Source organism: Mastigoproctus giganteus, chromosome 14 (assembly GCF_048544385.1).
Source record: "Mastigoproctus giganteus isolate SK-2022 chromosome 14, ASM4854438v1, whole genome shotgun sequence".
Lineage (NCBI taxonomy): Eukaryota > Metazoa > Arthropoda > Arachnida > Uropygi > Thelyphonidae > Mastigoproctus > Mastigoproctus giganteus.
The window spans coordinates 20,239,675-20,264,744 of record NC_143588.1 but is presented as its reverse complement, the minus strand read 5'-3'; the positions used below and the strand labels follow the sequence as shown (position 1 = coordinate 20,264,744).

At 37.4% G+C, this 25,070-nt stretch overlaps 1 protein-coding gene across 1 annotated transcript in view; it reads left to right on the top strand.

The window, feature by feature from the left end:
• Window positions 1-25,070, top strand: part of LOC150075004 (uncharacterized) — a 1,344,778-nt gene that overhangs the window by 1,076,571 nt on the left and 243,137 nt on the right. Inside the window, exon 27 of the mRNA XM_090389033.1 lies at window positions 8,308-8,382. Coding sequence (XP_090245159.1) covers window positions 8,308-8,382 — 75 coding nt within the window. The remainder of the gene's footprint in view (window positions 1-8,307; window positions 8,383-25,070) is intronic.

The window sequence follows — 25,070 nt, the reverse complement described above, 5'->3', positions numbered from 1 at the left end:
CTTGTTCTATAGTGATCCACAGCAGGCCTTGAAATCCCCGGTATTTTGCTTTCTAGGCTGCTTCTTGTCCTGCAGATGCAGTGCAGGAATCACTTTTACTTTTCCTGCAGTTATTGTTAATCTCTTATTCTGTCTACCCCCCCCCCCAAGTTAGCAGTTTTCCAATCTGCCTAACACTGCCTCTGTAGCATCAGCAAATATTCTTATTTAAGTCTATCCCATCCCTCTAGAAGTAGTTTCTACTTCTTCAGGGATGTAGTCTCTACTTCTACAAGTACAGACCATATTATGAAATATTCTACCCTATGAGCCTTGCACATAGGGTAGGCCAAACTGATTGACTTGCCCTTGTCGTGCACTCCTTCCTATCATATCTTGGCAGAATTGCAGACACTTTCAAATTCCACTCTCACTATTGCAACTCTTTCTCAACATTGCCCTGTATTTGTTAAGTATGTCCTCAGACTGTCAGACCAACTTTTGCCCCTGGCAGACATACCCTGGTCCTATTCTACGTATCCTTTTTGAACAATATATTTTCTATTTTCCTAAAAATATTAGCATTAGCATTTTAGCATTAGTACAGGCATATGATGCAAGAAAGCAAGCTTATGCAGCATCAGCCAAAAAAAAACCACTATTGTGTGAGTGACCAATCCACAAATTCCAGTCAATATCTGTCGACCGGGCTAGCCGGGTAGGTAAAGTGCCTACCTGGCAACCCAAAGACCGCAGGTTCGAATCCCGCCTCGGGCTTGGATCAGGGTAAATGCAAAAACCTTTGGGAGGTGCATTATGGCCACAGAAGTTGCTGCGCCAACAACTAACAACATAAAAAAATAATAATAATAAAAAAAAAAATTTTAAATCCCCCACTATAAGACCCTCTGATTTACTGGCCCACTCTATTTCCCTGTACAGTTCCTTATTATGCTCATCAGAGTCATTAGGCCTGTAACACACTCCTACTCTCAGTTTTGATCTCCCAATGCTTATGTCAGACCAAACTTACTCGACACTGCACTGTCCAGCGATGTCGACTGGCATCACTTCCTTGGATTTTATGTGTTTCTTAACTAATGGTATAACCCCTCCTCCCTTCCTATCTTGTCTATCCTTCCTGTACACATTGTACTCCCCAAATTCCAGTTCCGCATTCCTTATACCTGTGTGACACCACGTCTCTGATATCCCAACAATATCTGCCTATGATGTTCTGAGCAATACCTCAAATTCATCAAATTTATTTACCAAACTCCTAGCTTTGGTGTACATGCAAGTATACATGCACCTGTTCCTATTCTTAGCTACCCGAACACAACCCATGTGTTTACTTGTACCGCAATGACTCCCAGCAGGCTCTGAAATACCCTGCATCTTGTTTTCCAGGCTTCTGCTCATTCCAATAGAGGCAGTGCAAGAATCACTTTCACCTCTGCCAGTGGCTACTGTTAATCTATTAGTCCTTGTGTCCCCCCCCCCTCAAGCTAGCAGTTTTCAAACCCACCTAACACTACCTTGATAGCATCAGCAAATATTCTTGCACCCTTTCTATTTAATGTATCTATCCCTGTAGAAGCAGTCTCTCCTGTTAACAAGTACAGACCAGGCTGAAAAAAATTCTACCCCTTGAGCCTTGCACAATCTTTCCAGGGCCGAATTAATCGACAAGGCTCTCATCATATACTCCCTCCTATCGTGTCTGGGCAGAATTTCAGACACTTTGAAATTCAACCCTAATTTACGGCTTTTTTTCAACAGTGACCTGCTTGTTAAGTAATTCTGCCGGTCTCCTACTCTTATTATCATTAGTGCCAACGTGTACAACAATATCACCCTTTGTGCCCTTAAAAGATGATATCTGCTCTACAATGTTATCAACCTTTGCCGCTGGCAGACATGCCCTGGTCTTGTTCCACCTATCTAGTCACCAACAATAGCTACCTTAGGGTAGCTATTGTTGGTGACAACACCGCAACAACCCCTGCCTTAGGGGTTGTTGCGGTGTTGCTTGATACCCGTGTGAATTCTGGCATTGAGGCGTGCAGCTAAGAACTTGATGGGCTCTCCAACTTAATGCCTTTGAGAGAATCCATGCTGTTCTTCAAGTTCTCATAAACACTGAGTTGATGGCTAATAAGAGTGTGAACTCTTCACAGAGAGAGAAAGACAACCCTTTGCTGTGTCATGTTCCATTTCAGATAGATTTGCCCACATCAAACAAGTCGTACATTTTGCAAGGCCATGAATCGGAGAACAAACATAGCACTCCCTTTACTTTGCTGCTCTGGATTCAGGCATGATTTCCATTCAAATTCAGTCTAATTGAGCCTACTACACTAAAGCAATGTACTTAAATGCAATAATAATATATGCGCTAGTTATGAAGCTGTAATACATATTACGCTATCAAGTTTACATATTAAATATACTATGTAACATCGGTGTAGATATACCATAATTTAAATTTATGGGCTTACCCATAAATTTAAACTACGTATATAGTGTAAAAAGCATTGTTTTAATTGTGTCTCATATTGTGGCTGCCTTCACAACGAGATATCAGGTATTGCACTACTTTTGAATAAGTAACGCTTCTCTGGCAGAGAAGACTACTGTTATTTATTCTCAGTGGATACCACCATCCAGATAGAACTGCTTCAAAGCTGTTGGGCTGTCATTGATGGGTGGGCAGGTACCCTGGTAATGCAAGTTGTGAAGTGATTCCACAATATGAGAGATGCCAAATGGTTTACAGATAATGTATTTAAATATAAAATGCACAAGGCATAATTATATATGGGTTTTAAGTAATTAACTACATAATATCGGTGTGGATACACCATAGTTTATCCATAAATTTATTAAATAAATAAAAAAAATTACATATATATATAAGAATATCAATGCAAGCTCAATATTCTTCTAGAAGAATATTGAGCTTGCATTATATGTATTAAATTGTTGAGTTTACCCTATACTGTTACATTTGTAAAGTTATAAGCTAATTGTCATAGCTAATAAAATTATCTGCTAACACCAATCTATGTGATTCGAACTTTTGAGATACCTATTTACCACAATTAAGACACTAGAATTCTCCTTCTATGTTCTACTGTTCAAAGTTATGAGATACAATATTCACGACAAATCACTAATTAGCATTAGCATTAGTAGAGGCATATGATGCAAGAAAGCAAGCTTATGCAGAACCAGCCAAAAAAGAAAAAAACAAAAAAAACACTCCCATTTCACCCCTCCGTTCATTTGAAATACCTGTCCAGCTGTCCAGGTCTACCTATATTAAGTAGTGACCAATAAAATCTCTAGCTAAATTTAAAAATAAACTGATGAACATGACTAGAACTATAAAGCCATTTATAGAATATGATTTTATATGTTAATTAGTTCAATAAAATGACAAAATTTTTCAAGAATTTAGCCTCTCCCAGGAAAATATGAATGACTTATGTAATTATGTTAATACTAGAAGGAATGAGACAGTGCTTATTGCATTGTTAGATATGAATAATGCAACACTTGATAATCCTTTGCAGATTTGCTGACAAACTGAATATATATTTTGTATCTACATTCATATGTAAAGAATTAATTAAGAACTGGGATGCCAGAATTATATAATGATGTAAAACAATTTTTACATCATATACAGATTTCAGAAAATCTCTTGATAGTGTTTCTGCTCAAAGATTGGTGTACAAATTGGAGCAATGTGGCATTAGGGCAGTGGTTTTCAACTGGGGGTGCCGCAACAACATTCCAGGGGTGCCACGCAAATTTGGGTTTAAGTTACTAAACTTATAATTATTTTTTAAAATTTATATGTTTATTTCATTATAAAAAGGCATACAGTATCTTTTTAATTTTGTGGTGATTTATAATTGATGTTTACTTAGCACCTCTATATAAAGAATAACATTATTATATACCATATACCTATAATTTGTATTATGAAATGTAATTTTTATAATTATATTATTGTAATAACTATAGATAAATATTATAGTAATATATGTATATATTACAATTAATTGTAATTACAATTACAAGTGAATCGTAATATATATATATTACGATTCACTCTCTGCATATATATATATATATTACGATTCACTCTCTGCATATATATATATATATGCAGAGAGTGAATCGGATCTAGCAGGCAGAAATTGAGTAGGGGTGCCGCAAAATAAAATAAATTACTTAGGGGCTCCAATATTAAAAAAAGGTTGAAAACCACTGCATTAGGATAATATTATTGTGGTGGTTAAAGGGATGGTTGAGTGGTAGAGGACAAAGTTGGTTATCAGTGAGCACTGCTCTTTTTTGACTATGGTTATTACTGGATTCTGCGAGAATTCATTGCTGGGTCCCATTGTTTTGTTCAGTAGTTACTAATGATATTGTTGAAGGCATAACAATATCATTAATGTCTAAGCTTGCAGGTGATACATAATTTGGCAGGGTGATTAATGGCAATAATCTGGGTATGCTACTGCACCTAGATTTAGAAATTTAAGCATATGGACTACTTCAAATGGTATTTGAAGTAGTCCATATGCTTAAATTTCTAAATGGTATTTGAAGTAGTGCATGTGTAGCAGTAATCTTAGAATAACATACCTACTTTGTGGATACGTTATTCTGGCACCAAAAGTAGTGAAAAAGGAATAGACCTGGGATAATGGATGTCAGATGAACTAATGAGACATATCGCAGAGAAGAAAAATGCATGGGATACATACAAATTAACACGTGACACAGAAGCCTATGATAGATACAAGTTGATCTCTAACCAAGTTACAAAGGAGGTTAGGCGGGCGAAGGCAGATTACAAGATATCTTTGGCAAGGGATGCAAAGAAAAACAGCCAAGAGTTCTTTACTTATGTAAACTCTAGAATGAAGGGGATGAATCAGATTGGTCCACTTGATATCGATGGGTCAACTGTTGATGATCCTACTCAGTTAGCTAACAAACTAAATGAATATTTTGCATCGACATTCACACATGAGGAGTTATTCAGCGAGGGGAATGCCAGAGGTGTATTCAACTCTGGCAGTAAGCTACAGAATCTTGTAATAACTGAGAGTAAAGTGGAGGAGAAACTGTTGAAGATAAACACAAGAAAGGCACCTGGGGTGGATGGGATCTATCCAGTTATATTAAAGGAGGCAGCAAAGGAAGTAAGCAAACCCTTAGCCGTAATTATGAGAGCTTCCTTGGACTCAGGGGAGGTACCCATGGACTGGAGATGTGCAAATGTGACCCCAATTCACAAAGGAGGATCAAAGGCTGACACAAGTAATTATAGACCTGTGAGTTTAACTTCTGTTCCCGGAAAATTAATGGAGGCACTGGTTAAAGAAGCACTGCAGGATCATCTAGACAAGACTTCAGTTATAGATCAGACACAGCATGGTTTTGTTAAGGGGAATTCTTGCCTGACCAATTTCATTGGATACTATGATGCAGTCACAAAAGAACTGGATGCAGGGAATAACTTTGATATTATATACTTGGATCTTAGAAAGTCTTTTGATACTGTTGCACATGGAAGACTGCTGCACAAATTGGAGCAGTGTGGCATTGGAGGCAAATTGCTGCTATGGATAAAGGGGTGGTTGAGGGGGAGAAGACAGAGAGTGGTAATCAATGGACACTGATCATCGTGGACTAATGTTATTAGTGGAGTCCCTCAGGGTTCAGTATTGGGTCCATTATTGTTTTCTGTATTTATAAATGATATTGATGATGGTATATCAAGCTTAATGTCCAAGTTTGCAGACGATACGAAGGTTGGCAGGGTTGTCAAGGACACTACTGACACTATGCTGCTGCAACAGGATCTGGAAAGGTTGAGCAGATGGGCTGAGAGGTAGCAAATGAAGTTTAACATTGACAAATGTAAAGTACTACATATTTGAAACAGCAACCCTAGAGCAACGTATCAACTCTGTGGTACTACACTGACAGTGGTAGAGAATGAAAGGGACCTGGGGGTGGTTGTGCAGGCAGATATGAAGTTCTCTGAGCAGTGCAGACGGGCTGCAAGAGTAGCTCATGGTGTATTGTCAATGATATATAGGAATTTTTCTAGCAGGGATAAGGAGGTGATTATTCCCTTGTATAAGGCAATGGTCAGACCACACCTAGAGTACTGTATACAGACCTGGAGGCCTCATTTCAAGAAGGATGTAGAGCTGCTGGAACGAGTACAGAGAAGGGCAACAAGATTAGTGAATGGAACAAAGGGGTGCTCTTACGAATAAAGGCTTAAGTTTTGCAAATTACAGTGTCTGGAGACTAGGCACCAGCGAGGTGATCTGATAGAGGTGTATAAAGCCTTGAATGGTTTGAGCATGCTCAATGCTGATGGGATCCTTCCTCTTGCTCAGAATAATCACCTGAGAGGGCATAAATTCAAATTGAGGAAAGACAGATGTAGTATAGATGTGTGGAAATTTGCCTTTAGCCAGCGGGTGGTTGGTTGGTGGAACAGACTTCCATCCCTTGTCGTGGAAGTTGATAGCCTAAATAAGTTTAAGACTCAGCTGGACAGGTATTTCGAACGACAGAGGGGTGAAGTGGAAGTGGTTATTTTTTATTTATTTATTTATTATTTATTTATTTATTATTTATTTTTTTGGCTGATGCTGCATAAGCTTGCTTTCTTGCATCAAATGCCTCTACTAATGCTAATGCTAATTGTGAAATCATCATGAAGTTCTGGGAGCAGTGAAGGCTTTCTTTCAAGACAGCTCATGGTGTTTTTTCAGTGATGCACAGGATTATGCTATTATGTATAGCATAATCCTGTGCATCACTGAAAAAACACCATGAGCTGTCTTGTCAAGAAGGTCTAATCAAGAAGCACACGCTTCTTGATTAGACTGGGGTTCGAGCCTGTGACCCCCGATTACGGAGGATGCGGAAAGGTCAGAGAATGACCATCGCATATCCTCGGAGCAATATGGCCTTAGTTGCTAATGCTCCTAAAAAATAAAAATAACAAACAAATCCCCCTCCCCTTTTTGCTAATGCAGCATCAGTGTAACACTGATGTGCAACTCCTATTGTCCTATTGGGCAACTTTTAGCAATACAAGAACACATAAAATCCCCTAATATACTGGGAACTATAATAATTACCAATTCCCTTAGTTCATTGCAAGTGCTGAAAAACCCGAGGGTGCCTCTCATCCAGTCCTTTGTGAAACCTTGTATTCACCAACTCTACTCATATGTCATTATCCTGATCTGCAAGTACAGATCAAGATAATGACATTTTTTTTACTGGATACTTAAGAATCGGAGGCAGGTTGTCAGATTATGGCATTAAATTGCTTTCTACTGCACCTGAAAGTAGACAAAAAAAAATACTTTACCAAGGTCATGCACAGATTATCTGCAAAGAAACAGAACTTAGAAATTTTTGCTTTTTCTAGTATAATGACGAAAAAGTGAATTATTTTTTTCAATTTTTAATTTTTTTTTTTCTAGAACAATGGTTTCCACCTTATTTGTTTGATTTATCTCCACCCTCAGTTTCATTGTGCGACATCATGTATATGCCCCTCTCCACATCTATGCACACCAGCTTAGGACCGGCATAGAACTGTTAAATCTTATTATTATTATTAGCTATATGGTGCAAGGAAGCCAGAGGCTTATGCTGCACCAGCCAAAAAAAATTTTTTTCTGAATTAACCCGAGAGAGAGAAAGAGAGGGAAGTAGAAGGGAATCACCAAGAAAAAGAAGAATGATGATATCCAGCTCAGTGTGTCAAGAAGAATGATGATATCCAGCTGGGTGTGTCAAGCCAATACTCACCAGATGTGAGCCCCTGGGGTTAAATATCAGTTAATTTTCAACAACTTTGGCAGTGTGTACTGAGATAAGTAGACAGTACAACAGCTTGCTATCTGTCCCAGCGAGTCAAAGTAGTAGACAACTCTGTTGTCTACTGCTTTGACTCGCTGGCCCGCCCCATATCATAAATATTAAGTTGCATTATGTGTTTCATATAATCTTTGTGTATACTCTATTATTATTTTCATTATATTTTTGTGTACCCTCTTGTGAGGTAATGCATTCCCCTGGGGCCCATGCACCCTTCACTGTGCAAAGCTGATCTACAAACAAAGGCATTTTTGTATTTGTACTGAGCCTATTTAAGTAAAGTTTATATAACTGACATGTATATGTTAGTTAAGTTAAAGTAGCTTGATAAAATTTGATTATTCGACATAATAATTTGACAAGGTTTGTTTTCTATTTCTACAGAAACAGACATTCCAGAGTTGTTACCATGTGGCTATTTAGTTGGTGACAATATGCACATAAGGGTAATTTTGAAAGGTGAGTAGAAGTCCTACTGCTAGTTTCATATATATTTTAAACTGTTTTGTCCCTCCCCCTTAAAAATCTAAAGATATAGTAAATACCATCAAAGGCAAATATTATAAATAACACTAAGCATACAGAATGGCCTTTTGCTGAACGTTGGTAGTACTGAAAAGCTAGAAAAGATAGTTTGCCAAAATTCCTCATATCAGCATTAGATTATACAAAGGGGATACACCATGATTCTAAACCATTTAAAAAAAAGTAAAGTATTTCAAGCCAACATTTGCTGTTATCCAGGGAAGGGGGGGAGAATCTCCACTTGTGATAGTGATACCCTACCACAGTCATAGTGTTTCTACAAACAAGGTATTCAGTGCAGTGTGCTGAAAATTGTAAATTGGAATAATGCAAATTGAGTATGCAAATTTTATATGACTTGTTTTTTTTGCTTTTTGCTGAGAAAGTTATTTGCAACCCTGGAATTTCAGTTAATATGAATTTAAAAGTAAAAATGCATTGCAGATTAGGTAATTTCCAAGAATAATTTGTGTGAAGTTAATTAGTATTAGGGTTTAGTAATAGAAAGAATGGTATTGTGGGGGCTCAGAAAAACAACTCTGAGTGGCAAAGTAAAGGTAAACTAAGAAAATGACTTATTTTATGTAAAATATGGTTGTTTGTCTGGTGCATAATGACTTTATTACGTTATGTGCCTGATATGTGTACTCCATTTGCAAATCAGAACTTTTTGAGATAAAATAAAAAATGACAGAATATCCTGACTCTAGTACTGTATCATCTTTCCAGCTATGAATATGTGAGTTCTTAATCATTTAGATTTTAGTAATCAGTTTTAGGTAGCTGTATGAAAGAAAATGTGCGTAATGTCTGTAGGTCTAAAATATGCCTAAAATATTTAATTTTTAATTTCAGAATTTGTTTGGAATATGCTAATGAAGCTATCAAATTTATTATGTTTAACAACAGGATCTTCTACTGAAGTTGTGACTACTCTTTTTTGGCCTCTTTTTTATGCAAGTTTAGTCTAACTTTTAAAGAAGAAGAAGAAGAACTCTATGGTATACACAAGGCACATTGCTGTACACAAAACCCTTCATATTTACAAGCCAGGAGTTTACATTATGATGATGATGCAATTATTATCTGTGTCTGTCTGATTCCTTAGTATCACAGAGAAAAATAACCTTTTAAGTGTTTAATTTTAAATCTTACGTTGGAATAGATTTCACACATCAAGTATAAACAGAGGTTTAAAAAAAATTGCAACCATTGCAGATAAATTAGACAAGACTTCAAGAAAGCACATAGATTTAATTTTCAGCTTTTCAAGAACAGGTGGAACTTTGGTCAAGAAAAACTTTAAGAATACAGATAATTTTATTTTCAGGTCTCAACAACAGAAGAAAACAGTAAGCAAGTTTTTATCTTTCAGGGAAAAAAAAGTTTTTCATCCCGCAAACAAACAGGGTGTTGCATCTGTGATGCAGACACAGGGTGGATGGGTGGCGGCGGCGGCTGGCCCGCCCCATATTATAAACACTCCAAAATAAACTATCCAGAAGACAACTCTCCCAACAACATAATCCCACCCCAAAATAGACCTTCCCAATTAAGACCCACAATGCATAACCACATCATCATCATCAGCCATTTTCAATCCACTGCACAATGAAGGCCTCACCAGCAACTTTCCAGTTCATTCTGTTTTGAGCACTGGCCATCCATTTACTACCCACAAACTCATGAATTTCATCTATCCCTCTCCACCGTTGTCTTTCAGGTTTTCTTCTTGCTCCTCTTGGGGTACAACTCTGTTATTTACCATTCTGGTAAATACTTGGGGTACCATTCTGTTATTCTGTTTACTACCCACAAACTCATGAATTTCATCTATCCCTCTCCACCGTTGTCTTCCAGGTTTTCTTCTAGCTCCTCTTGGGTAACCATTCTGTTATTGTGTCTTCGAGCTATGTGTCCTGCCCAAGACCATTTTAGTTCTTTAGTTTTGATAAGAATGTCCTTTACTTGAGTTTGCTGCCTAATCCATGTGTTTCTCTTCTTATCTAACAATCTGATTCCCAATATAATTCATTCCATTCTTCGCTGTGTAGTTCTCAGCTTCTCTTCCATCCCTTTGGTGAGTGCCCAAGTTTCACTTCCATAAGTCATGGTGGGGAGTATACATTTGTTCATTATTTTACGTTTTAGACAAACTGGGATATTGCTCTTCAGTATGTGACTATATTTCCTGAATGCTATCCATCCAAAATTTATTCTACTCTTGACTTCCAGCCATTTATCATTATTACAGCTAATAACTTATCCCAGATAAGTATATGACTCCACCTTTTAAATTACTGCTCCTTCAATCATTATTTCCCTTTGTGTGGCATACTTGTTCATCATTACTTTTGTTTTAGCCATATTCATCTTTAGTCCAAAATCCCTACTAACTGTGCATAACTGATTAAGATTTTCCTCTAATCCATTGGGATCATGGCTTATGACCACAATGTCATCTGCAAATCGTAAATGGTTTACGTACTCTCCATTCACATTGACTCCTTTCAGCGACCAGTCTAATCTTCTGAAAGCTTCCTCAAGGGCAGCAGTAAACAGCTTCGGAGACATTGTGTCTCCTTGTCGAACTCCTTTATCTATTTTAAATTTCCTACTGTCTTTGTGTCTAGTCTAATAAAGAAGGTAGCATTCTCATATATATTTTCTTCAAAATCATAATATGTGGGGTATCTATGCCTTGTCTTTCCGGTGCCTGAAACATTGCCTTATGCTGTATCGAGTCAAATGCCTTTTCATAATCCACAAATGCCAGGCATAATGGTGTTTTTTATTTATTTGCTTTCTCTATTAGCTGTGATATTAAGTGAAGGTGATCCATAGTTGAGAATCCTGTCCTAAAGCCAGCTTGCTCTTTCGGTTGATTCTCATCAAGTATTCTTTCTAATCTGTTAGTAATGACCCTTGTGAACAACTTGCAGATGTGGGATAACAAGCTAATTGGTCTATAATTTCCAATTTCTGATTTATCTCCTTTCTTATGCAGCGAAACTATGATTGCATAATTCCACTGCTTAGGCGTCACACCTTTTTAATGCACTTTGTGAAGAGCCTTGCCAGTTTTTGTGTTATGTCTCTTCCTCCCAATTTTAACAACGCTACAGTAACTTCATCTTCCCCCGGCGCTTTCTGATTCTTCATTTTCTTCAATGCAATGTATCTTCTACCTCATCAGGAAGAATATCGGGTATGTTGTATGTGTTGCTAATTTGCAATCCATCTTCCCCACTGCTGGCATCATTCCCTCGCTCCTTGTATAATTCTCTATAGTAGTCTTCTGCTATTTATAAGTACACCATTGCTATTCTTCAGTCTCAGTATCATTTGTCTTTCTGTATTACTGCTCATGGCTGCTGATTTAAATCCTTTGTTTTCCCTTAATGCTTGTTCTACTTTTCTTATGTTAAATCTTCATATATCCTCTCTGAGTCTCTTTCTAATGGCTTTGCATAACTCAGTATACTCAATTTTTTCCTTGTCAGTGTTTATCTTGCTCTTCATTTTTCACCATTGGTTCATCATAACAAGTGTTTCTTGACTAATTTTTTCTTCTTTGGATTTCTTTTTCCCTGTAGGTTTCTTGGACTTTATCACTTTCAGAAAGTTGTAATATTCCTCGTCGATATCTTGGTCCTGAGCAGTCTGCAGAAGCTCAAACTTGTTCTTAATTCCAGTACATACTGCTTTTTCTCCTCTTCTGTTATCTCAAAGACCTTTGTATTATTTACTTGAGTCAGTTTTTTCCTTTCCTACATCTATATCAAGTGTACATGTTACCATTCTGTGATCACTTCCAACATTTACCTTATTCAGGATGGAAACGTCATTCATGATATATCTTCTGTTAGTGAGGATGAAGTAGATTTCATTAGTTGTTAATCCATTTGGACTCTTCCATGTCCACTTTCTGTTCACCCTTTTCTTGTAAAAAGTGTTCATTACTGACAGTCCTTGAGATTCTGCAAATTCCACAAGTCTTTCACCAATTCGAAAATTTCCTATAGTTCCCCCTTTCTGCACTGTTTTGTCTTTTTCCAACCTTAGCATTGAAGTCCCCCATAATAATAGTGTAGTAGGTTTTCTGCTCATCTAGAAGACTCTCAATTTTGGTGTACATTTCTTCAACCTCTTCATCATCATCAAGGCTCGATGTTGGTACATAAATCATTATAACCTTTAGCTTGTACCTCTTAGAAATCTTGAGTATTAGTCTTGACACCCTTGGTGATGTACTTTTGAATTCCAAAATGTTGTTTTTTAAATATTTATGGACCAGAAACCCAACTCCACCTTCACTCCTTTCACTGTTTCCATTGGTGTACATCAGATTTCCACTTGATAAACTTATAAGTGATTCATTTCTTCTTCTTGTTTCAGCCAAACTGATGATATTCCAATTCACATTTTCTAATTCCTTTTCCAGCTCTAATATCCTGTCTTAACCACATAATTAATGTTAAAATTGTACACAAAAATTCATTATGATGTCACATACATTCAAAGACTACATCTAATCCAAAGCAAATGGGGGAACCCGCACAGTTACGAGGAAATGTCTCCACCTACCACGTATAACGATTGTGGTTCGCGCCCCAGCCCAAATAACAAATTGAAAATTAAATTCTGAAATTACAACTAACTCCATCTATCAAAAGAAAAACAAATCTTTTTATTTCCCGCAAAATCAGTTCATATTGTCATGACCCGCATCCTCCTTGGGACCGTCCCAGCGAAATCGGTTAGTATCCCCTCCCTATACTACTAGTCATGATTCATTCCGAAATGAATAATGACTAAAAAAGTGTGAAACTTTCACTCTGACTGGATCCATCATTTTAACTTTTAGCACCCCAGATATGCCATTTCTAGTAAAAGCTGGCTATTTAAACTGCAGAATTCAGCCTCATATTCTGAATCCTCTGCTATTTTGAATAGCAGAAATATATGGCTGTATGCAGCAGGCATCTAAAGATGATACCATTTGTTCTGTTTGTAGTTCGAAAGAGTACACAAGCAGATTGTTCAGACTCACTGCCCTGTTTTCCCCAACTGCAGAGGAAGCCACCCTGCCTTTTCTGAATCATGTGAAATGTGGATAACTGGAAATAAAAGTCAAAACTTCAAAAAACAACATAAAGTCACATCTCCCGAGGTACTCAGACAAGTTATATGGAGCATATATAGTTTTTATTGCATGTTTTGCACACCAAAATCTATCTGTCAGCATCTATGAGTTGCAGCTTAAACAGATGTATTAATATTCTTCTCTCTCTCTCTCTCTCTCTCTCTCTCTCTCTCTCTCTCTCTCTCTCTCTCTCTCTCTCTCTCTCTCTAACTGGGTTTAAAGCTATGCTGTCTGCCCCTGGGAATTACACTAGTCAACAGCAGAGTGATTAATGCTGTAATTAACATCCCAGCTGATACTCCAATCATCTCACATGACATTGAAAACTGCTGGAGTCTGTAAGAAAACCAAATCACCTATCAACATTATGGAAGTGCATGAACATTCAGATATGAGGAGCCCATACGACTACTTGATGCCCCATCTTCCTTAAGAAAGACTGGAATAAATGCTCCACTTATAAAAGGACAGTCAGATGAATCTTACACAGCTAAATCTAAATAATGTGCAATGTCATACAGTGGAACTGAAGTAGACTAAGAAGCCATTCTGATGACTTAAGTGGTTTACCTGCTCAACAGAGCAAGTAAATTACTTAAGTCATCAATATCACTCAATAGCCTGCAAGAAATATCCTTGTCACTACAAGTTTTGCCAAAATTAGTACATTAGCAATTAGCAAATTGCAAATTATGTCAGATAGGAGCTCAGAGCCTCCTGCCTGTGGAGGCGTGGCTATTCTTGTTTATTATAACATACTGCAGTGGTACATCAAATTATGAACTATGCTAGAAGATGTGGCAGCTTGTATTGCAGTTGATATTTGAATTACCCTTATTTTCATTCAACCATCTAACATTTCCCCATTGAGAACTTGATAATCTCATTACACACACAAGTTCCAATTCCAGTTTGTCTTTTTGGTGACTTGTCTTTGTCTTTGGAAGCCATTAAAGCCATGGGGGGGGAGGGGGGGTACTGCATTGGACACAATAGGGCAAATTGATTGAAGTATTTCTGAATAATAATGATCTTTATTTATTGAACTCTGGATCACCCATTTAATTCACCTACCCACAGGATATACTTCTGCAATTGAATTGATTGATGTCAATTTTTTCACCATTCATCTTTCCAATTATGACAGTTCGGTATTGAATGTTTCTCTAAACAGCAATCAGTTCCCAGTTATTTGCTAATTAGGAATAGAGGTAACTGCCTATCTTGAACAGCAATCTACCTGGAAGTTTAACAAGGTGAATTGGATTGGCTATTCTTCCCAAATCCTTTTTAGACAGACTTTATGTTCAGCAGCTACCTGTTGATGTAACTACTTACATAACCAGTTGGATTTTAATTACAGTTATTGGTTCCATTCCAGAATCCAAAGCATATTGCATTTACCGAAATCTCTGGTGGAATACAGATTGCTTTAATGCCAAAAAGGAGAAAACCGTGCTTGGAATAATTTACACAAGTATCGTACTACTAGTAATCGAATTGCTTATAAAAGACTTAAAGCTAAAGCAAGACGTATTAGGTGGAAAGTGAAACGTGAATTGTGTTTGCCTGAAATATCACCAAAAACACTGACATACGACTCATCTGGAGAAGAATTTGTCATTTTGAATCTATAGATGCAAAATGACAAATTGCTTCAACCATCCTCTCCAGTTTTTCACTGGAAAGGGAGAGATCTGTGTGCTGCTGAAGAAGTTGCTAATGCACTAACAAAATGGTTCTCTATAGTCTCTGCTTCTGGTTTGTAACTCCTCCTCCCTGTCATCATCAGCCATTTTCAATCTACTGCAGGATGAAGGCCTACACAGCAACTTTCTAGTTCCTTCTGTTTTGTGCAATTGCCATCCATTTACTCCCCACAAACTCACAAATTTCATCTATCCCTCTCCACCGTTGTCTTCCAGGTTTTCTTCTAGCTCCTCTTGGGTACCATTCTGTTATTTTCTTAGTCCATCTGTCATCATATCTTCGAGCTATGTGTCCTGCCCAATACCATTTTAGTTCTTTAGTGTTGATAAGAATGTCCTTTACTTGAGTTTGCTGCCTAATTCCTGTGTTTCTCTTCTTATCTAACGGTCTGATTCCTAATATAATTTGTTCCATTCTTCGCTGTGTAGTTCTCAGCTTCTCTTCCATTCTTTTGGTGAGTGCCCAAGTTTCACTTCCATAAGTCAGGTGGGGAGTATACATTGATTCATTATTTTACATTTCAGACAAACTGGGATATTGCTCTTCAGTATGTGACTATATTTCCTGAATGCTATCCATCCAAAATTTATTCTTCTCTTGACTTCCAGCCATTTATCATTATTACAGCTAATAACCTGTCCCAGATAAGTATATGACTCCACCTTTTCAATTACTGCTCCTTCAATCATTATTTCCCTTTCTGTGGCATACTTGTTCATCATTACTTTTGTTTTAGCCATATTCATCTTTCGTCCAAAATCCTTCTCTGCATAACTGATTAAGATTTTCCTCTACTTTGGGATTGTGGCTTATGACCACAATGTCATCTGAAATGGTTTAGGTACTCTCCATTCACATTTACTCTTTTCTGCGACCAGTCTAATCTTCTGAAAGCTTCCTAAAGGGCAGCAGTAGACAACTTTAGAGATATTATCATTAGCAAAGGCACATGATGCAAGATAGCACGCTTACATAGCATCAGCCAGAAAAAAAAAACAAAAAAACATCCTTATTTCACCCATCCACTTGCTCCAAATGTTTGTCAAGTTCTGTCGTTGTAGAAGCTATCAGCTTGTACAACGACAGATGGAAGTTTGTTCCAGCAATCAATCACCCGCTGGCTAAAGGCAAACTTCCGCACATCTATCCTACAACCGTCTTTTCTCAACTTGAATTTATGCCCTCTCAGGGGGATTATTCTGAGCAAGAGGAAGAATCCCATCAGCATTGAGCATGCTCAAACCATTCAAGGCTTTATACACTTCAATCAGATCACCCCGCAGGTGGCACCTCCATACCAAGGTGTGCAGGAGCAGCGGTGCATAGCACACGCTTCTTGATTAGACCGGGGTTCGAGCCCATGACCCACCAAATACAGAGGATGTGGAAAGGTCAGGGAGTAACCACCGCATATCCCTGGAACAATATGGCCTTAGTTGCTAATGCTCCTAAAAACCAAATAACAACACCTCGCAGGTGCCTAGTCTCCAGACACTGTAATTTGCAAAACTTAAGCCTTTCTTTGTAAGAGCAATCCTTTGTTCCATTCACTAATATTGTTGCCCTTCTCTGTACTCGTTCCAACAGCTCTACACCTTTTTAAAATGAGACTTCCAGACCTGTATACAGTACTCAAGTTGGGGCCTGACCATTGCCTTATACAAGAGGATAATCACCTCCTTATCCCTGCTAGAAAAATTCCTGTATATCATTGACAGGACACCATGAGCTACTCCTGCAGACCGTCTGCACTGCTCAGAAAACTTCATATCTGCCTGCACAACCACCCCCAGGTCCTTTTCATTCTCTACCACTGTCAGTGTGGTACCAGAGTTGATTTGTTACTCTGGAATTACTGCTTCCCATATATATTACTTTACATTTGTCAATGTTAAACTTCATTTGCCACCTCTCAGCCCATCTGCTCAACTTTTCTAGATCCTGTTGCAGCAGTGTACTGTCATTTACAACCCTGCCAACCTTTGTATCATCTGCAAACTTGGACATTAAGCCTGATATACCATCATCAGTATCATTTATAAATACAGAAAACAACAATGGACCCAACACTGAACCCAGAGTGACTCCACTAATAGTCCACGAAGAGCAGTGTCCATTGATTACCACTCTCTGTTTTTTCCCACTCAACCATCCCTTTATCCATAGCAGCAATTTGCTTCCAATGCCACACTGCTCCAATTTATGCAGCAGTCTTCCATGTGCAACGGTATCAAAGGCTTTTCTAAGATATGATATCAAAGTTATTCTTTGCATCCCGTTCCTTTGTGACTACATCATAGAACCCAATCAAATTACTCAGACAAGACTTCCCCTTAACAAACCCATGCTGTATCCGAGCTATAACTGAAGTCTTGTCTAGATGATCCTGCAATGCTTCTTTAACCAGTGCCTCCATTAATTTCCCTAGAACAGAAGTTAAACTAACAGGTCTGTAATTACCTGTCTCCTTTGTGGATTTGGGTCACATTTGCACATCTCCAGTCAATGGGTACCTAACCTGAGTCCAGGGAAGCTCTCATAATTATGGCTAAGGGTTTGATTACTTCCTTTGCTGCTGCATTTAATATATCTGCATAGATTTCATCCACCCCAGGTGCCTTTGTTGTGTTTATCTTCAACAATTTCTCCTCCACTTTACTCTCAGTTATTACAAGATTATGTAGCTTATTGCCGGAGTTGAATTCACCTCTGCATTCCCCTCCCTGAATAACTCCTCATGTGTGAAGGTCAATGCAAAATATTCATTCAGTTTGTTAGCTACCCGAGGAGGATCATCAACAGTTGAACCATCGATATCAAGTGGACCAATCTGATTCATCCCCTTCCTTCTAGAGTTTACATAAGAAAAGAACTCTTTGCTGTTTTTCTTTGCATCCTTTGCCAAAGATTTCTCGTAATCTGCCTTCACCTACCTAACCTCCTTTGTAACTTGGATACATCCCAGCTTATATCTATCATAGGCTTCTGTGTCACATGTTAATTTATATGTATTCCATGCATTTTTCTTCTCTGTCACATGTCTAATTAGTTAATCTGACATCCATTTAGGCCTAAATATTGAAAAATATTTTTTTGTTGGTATGAGTGGCTTCCAAGATTAATTCTTTGAATGCTTTCCATTTTGAATTTGCTGTTGGTAACATCATCAGTTGGCTCCAACGTATAGAATTTAAATACCATCTCAGACCACTGTAGTCACCTTTACGAAAGCAAATACCCTTCTCTTTACCCTTGATTGTAGTTACCTCTTTGCGTAATTCCACTTCAGCACAATTGATCACTGCCACCTAGTGGTTCCTTTATCTGCAGATTCTTGATGCATGAAGAATCACTACTGATAATCAGATCAAATGAATTACTCCCTCTAGTTGCCTCCCGAACATGCTAGTGTGTGAATGACCAACCCAAAAATTCCAGTCACTATCTGGGAAATTAAAATCCCCCATTATTAGACACTCTAATTTACTGGTCCACTCTATTTCTCTGCACAATTGCTCATTATACTCATCATATTCATTAGGCTTATAACACACACCTATTCTCATTTTTCCTTTCCCAGTAATTATGTCATACTGAACAGACTCAACACTGCATTGTCCACCAACATCAATTGGATGCACTTCCTTAGATTTTATGTGTTTCTTAACTAACAGCATAACCCCTTCTCCCCTCCTGTCCTGTCTATCCTTTCTGTACACATTGTACTCCCCAAATTCCAGTTCTGCACTTCTTATGTCTGTTTGACACCATGTCTCTGATATCCCAAGAATATCTGCCTTTGATGTCTTGACTAGCACTTCAAGCTCATCGAATTTATTAACTATACTCCTAGCATTGGTGTACATGCAAGTATACATGCACATGTTTATACTCTTAGTTACCCTAACACAGCCCATGTATTTACTTGTTCCACTATGACTCCCAGCAGTCCTGGAAATTTCCATTGCCTTGCTTTTCAGGCTGCTGCCAAATTGCCTTTCAATAGAAGTGCAATATTTTGTCACCTTGTCGAACTCCTTTCTCAATTTTAAACTTGCTACTGTCTTTGTCTAGTCTAATAAAGAGGTAGCGTTCTCATATATTTTCTTAAAAATCATAATATATGGGGTACCTATGCTTTGTCTTTCCAGTGCCCTAAACATTGTCTTATGCTGTATGGAGTCAAATGCCTTTTCATAATCCATAAATGCCAGGCATAATGGTGTTTTATATTCATTTGCTTTCTCCATTAGCTGTGATATTATGTGAAAGTGATCCATAGTTGAGAATCCTGTCATAAAGCCAGCTTGCTCTTTCAGTTGATTCTCATCAAGTATTCTTTCTTTCTTTGGTTGATTCTCATCAAGTATCTCAAAGACCTTCATATTATTTTCTCGAGTCAGTTTTTCCCTTATTTTCTTACATCTATATCAAGTGTGCATCTTACAATTCTGTGATTATTTCCAACCTTTACCTTGTTCAGGACGGTAACATCATTCGTGATATATCTTCTGTTAGTGATGATGAAGTCGATTTCATTAGTTGTTAATCCATTTGGACTCTTCCATGTCCTCTTACTGTTCATCCTTTTCTTGAGAAAAGTGTTCATTACTGACAATCCTCGAGATTCTGCAAATTCCACAAGTCTTTCACCAATTCGAAAATTTCCTATAGTTCCCCTTTCTGCGCTGTTTTGTCACTTTACAACCTTAGCATTGAAGTCCGCCATAATTTACCCCCATGGGCCTACATCTAGTGAGTATGGGCTTGGCACACCCAGGGTCCTGAGCTGGATATCATCATTCTTCTCTTTCTTGGTGATTCCCTTCTACTTCTCTCTCTTTCTCAGGGTAATTCAGAATTTTTTTTTTTTTTTTGTCTGTTGCAGCATAAGCCTCAGGCTTCCTTGCACCATATGGCTAATAATAATAATAGTAATAATAATGATAGTGTAGTGGTTTTTTGCTCATCTAGATGACTCTCAATTTCGGTGTACATTTCTTCAACCTCTTTGTCATCATGGCTCGATGTTGGTGCCTAAATCATTATAACCTTTAGCTTGTATCTCTTAGATATCCTGAGTTGTAGTCTTGACACCCTTGGTGACATACTTTTGAATTCCAAAATGTTGTTTTTTATATCTTTATGGACCATAAAGCCAACTCCACCTTCACTCGTTTCACTGTTTCCATTGGTGTACAGCACTTGATAAACTTATAAGTGATTCATTTCTTCTCCTTGTTTCATCCAAACTGATGATATTCCAATTCACATTTTCTAATTCCTTTTCCAGCTCTAATATCCTGTCTTCACTGATGAGTGATCTTACATTGTAACAGGCCAAGTTCAGTTTCCGTGCATGGCAGCCTGGTCGCACCCAGAGTTTCTTAGCACCCTCTCCTTCCACTGTGGTCCTCTTGCTGCCATAAGAGGGGAGAGTGAAAGCCAGTGGGGACTGTGGGCCATTTGTTTTGTCGTGCTGTCATGTGCTGGGGGGTTTGGTCTTTTCCTTTTCACGCTGACCAGGCGTCTTGAAGAGACCCACTCTACATTTTCGTTGCCACCTAAGTGATGTAACAGGGCTTACTATCGAGAAGGTGTGCATGAGTGGATTTTAGGGAGGCAGGCCAACCAGACTTCTCCTAAATCTTCTGAAATAGAAAGATATTGGATCCGTCAGTTTTTTTAGACTGAGTGTCTGATAATACACAGAATGCCTCTTCCCCCTCTAAGCCCCTAGTTCACACATAGAATGCCTGTTCCCCCTCCTCCTCTCAGTATATCAAAGCAAGTGCAGAATGCACTGGCTTTGGTCTGCTGAGAGCAGGAGGAGGAGGAGGATGTAGGAGGAAACAGGAGAAAAACATGCTTGGAATAATTTTTACAAGTATAGAAATGCTGGATAAAATTTTGCTGGATAAAGCAAAATACAAAGAAACAAATATGTGTTGAAACATATATTTGAAAAGCACCCATGTACCCTGTTGATTTTCTATAATTGGATCTTCTCTGAAAATGCCTTTCCTTCTTTCTGGCACCATTCTTTCATTATTACCTTACCAAAACTCAGCAAAGACCCTTCTTTGGTTCAAAATTATAGGCCAGAATTATAACATACCATCCTTTCAAAAGGCCAGTATTATATCACTCCATCCTATCATACGATACAATTTCAAGATTTTACCCATGAAGAATGCTCACATGGATATATGAGGCTCACAAGGCTCACCTGGATCCTTGAATCACAGATACAAGGATCCATATGTGAATTTCTCCTGATAGATCACAACACTATGATTTTCGGAAGAAAAGATTGACCCTGGACATAATTATCAAAATTGAATCTCATATCTGCAATGCCTTTATCATGAAATATAAAATGTCTGGTCATGGTCAACTACTTCGATATCGAAAAGGCATTTTGACACTACCTGGTACCATCTTTACCATATAAGTCTAAGGGACCATTTGCCTGAATAATTCAGAATTCCGTATGCCTGTGTTCTATTCAGGTCTGATATCATAATATGCTATTAGCATCTCACGTTCAGGAGGAAGGAGCCCCACAGGGATCGATACTTAGTGCAACATTATTTACAATTCATGTTAGCAACATGACACAAGATATTCCAAAAACTGTTGAAACTTACATGTATGTGGACGACCTTATCATTTACTGTCAGTATCAAAGTATGAGCATTATCAACTGGCAGGCTCCAACTCCTATAACCAAAATAAAATCCTGGTCCTCATGCAGTGGGCTTCAACTAGCAGAAAAGAAATCCACTGCCACTTTTGCAAGCAACAAGCTCTCAACTCTCCCGATCCTGAATTACAAGTAACCAATACTCAGATCCTACCTTGTTAATACTGTAAGATTTCTTGTATTGATATAGACAGCAAAGTAAATTCCAAGCTCACATCACTCATTTAGAAACTGCTTGTCTAATGCATTTAGACAAGCAGTTTCTAAATTATACTTTGATCATTATTGTCCATCTCATGTAGAACTGATTGGTATACTTTACTGCATCTTTACAGAACTTTATGTTCTTCCAATACTCTTCCAAGAGCAATACTTTACAACCACTGTCTCGATGACCTCTTAATGGTATTCCTTGCTTTCCACAAAGTAGAATCGTTTTAATTATTGGCACTAGTCTTTTCCAGTTTTCCATTCGTTCTTTGTATTTTGCTTTATCCAGCAATTCTTGTACAGATAAACATTTGCCACTAAGAACTTGGTGTAAATCATTAGTATGACGTAAGGATATTCCATGATAGTGCATAGTAGTAGTATGCAAGTTAAAATCTGTAGTGCCATGTTTTTACTCATTATACCCAGTTTTCACTAAATGTCCAACCTGTTGAGTCTGATTATGACGCCGACCGGGCTAGCCGGGTGAGTAAAGTGCCTGCCTAGCAACCTAAAGGTCACGGGTTCGATTCCCGCCTCGGGCTTGGATCAAAGTACTGCAAAAAACCTTGGGAGGTGCATTATGGCTACAGAAGCCTATGCGCCAACAACTACCAAAAAAAAAAAAAAAAAACTGATTATGACCTACATTTGTACTAGAAAACAGAACACAATATTTACAATATGCAGTGTTTTGTATTTTTGAATAGGCTAACCAGTTGCATTTTCTAAACCAAGAAAATTGACGTCTATTAAACATTTCTTTTTGATCGGTAGATCCAGGAAATTTGTAGTTAGAATTGGGAAGCCAAACACTACCCAAAGTCTTGATTAAATCCATGATAAACATTTTTTTGTCTTTAAGTAATGGAATGTCATTAACTTCACACTTTTCATTGATTTGAACTTCAATTTCCTCTGCTTGGAAATTCATATCCTGGACTTCAACAGAAATTTGATGCTCAGATGCACAATCATCACTCATTTTGAATTTTTATGGCACAAATTGCAACATTGAACTTTGTTTTTGTTTTTCCAATTTATCGAAAAAAAAAAAGAAACCTCAAGTCAAGTGAAATTTTATATAGGGGTCCTCAAATTCAAGGCTAAGCATGAGGATCTCGGAAACAGAAATAGATGCAAGGTCGGTTAAATTAGTGTAAATTGTGTAACTGGGGGCCTAATCCTTTGAAAAATTAATTTTTTTTTGTTTTTGAGAATTTCAAAAAAATGTAAAATTTTGAATTTTCGCTTTTAACTTCTGACGAAGATGTGTGTTTAGTTTTTCTGTCGAATAAAAATTGCGCTGCTGGTCAGATAGTTTTCAAATTTAATCCTCTGGTAAACTTCTTTATTCATTTTTCAACGGATCATTATTAGGCCACAATTACACGACATTGTCCCAATTTAACTGACCTCATATCTCTTACATGCAGTTTGCTAGATCCCCAAGCTTAGCACCAGAGTTTGGGATTGTAACTGTATGTATGAAGAAAACAGTGAAATATAATGTGCAACATTTACTTTTAATGAAAAAAGCTTATCTTTTATATTGAGTAATGTAGTATGCTGGTAAATTAAAGCCTAACAAAAGGAACTGTGAGAATCAATGAAATGAAATCTAAATTTTTTACAAATACTCAATATAAACTTTAAACACCAATTTAAAAAATTAATTACCTCCTTTCTATTTTTCCCCTCTTGTAATTAAATTTATCCAAGCGTGAATTATAAATTTTCACAGAAACACAAATTGTAACTACACCAAAGAAACACATACAAACAAAAGCTGCAAATCGCACTGATGTCACTTTATAACTAAGCCAAAAATCTTGTTAGGTATTAGCCTACCTACTTATTATGCATATTTACATTTGAACCAGCCGAACAAAAGCTGCGAAAGTCAGATGCGGTGCCAAAGGTATGCGGAGCTCGGAACTCGAGCTGATAACTTCAGTACAGTAAGGGACATAGATTTTCGTTTGTGCAGTATTGTCAAATAGTAATTAAATTGAAATTGGAATAGTGTTTTGAAATATGGAAAATAGCAATACAAAGTAAAAATATGAGAGTATCAGAATAATGAAAAATTAAGAGGTAATGAAGATTTTAAGGCAAGCACAGGTTGACTGATAAACTTTAAACTGAGACACTGTATACATGAACTAGATATTCAAGGCGAGAAACTTTCTGCAGACAAATCAACAGCAGTGTCCTTTAAAAGTAAATTTGCTTCAGTTAAGCAAATTACAAGAAAGAAAACATTTATAATGTTGATGAGATGGGCTTGTCATTGAAAGCATCACCGAGAAAAATCCTAGCCACTAAAAGAGATGGGAAATATCATTGGGATGCACAGATTGTCCATGCTCATTAAGTCGAAAAAACCGAGAATATTTAAATTTTTCGGTTTTGTATAAAAATCATAAAAATGCCTGGGTTTATGTTTTCCAAGATTAGTTTATAATTTTTTAAAATTTAATTTAATCATAATGTAAGATTAAATTTATTTATGGTAAAATGTGAATTTTATTAAATTTATTTAATCTTACCGGAAAAATTATCCGGAAAATTTTCTGGTTCAATCATCTTGAAAATTTGGCTATCCAGAAGAGGTCTAACATCAGTTATTCTAGATAACTGATGCTCTACTGTATTCATAAGAATATAATTGTGAATGGCCCTGCTCATGGAGGAGTCGCCACCTTCATGGGCAGCCAGAACACATTTCAGTCTTTACTACTTACAACCAACAGAGAGGTGGTAACAATTCACTTTACAGTGGGGTTTTTATTAACAGTCTGCTCTGATATCCTCTGGAAAGACCTTGATACACTTATAATGATGTTG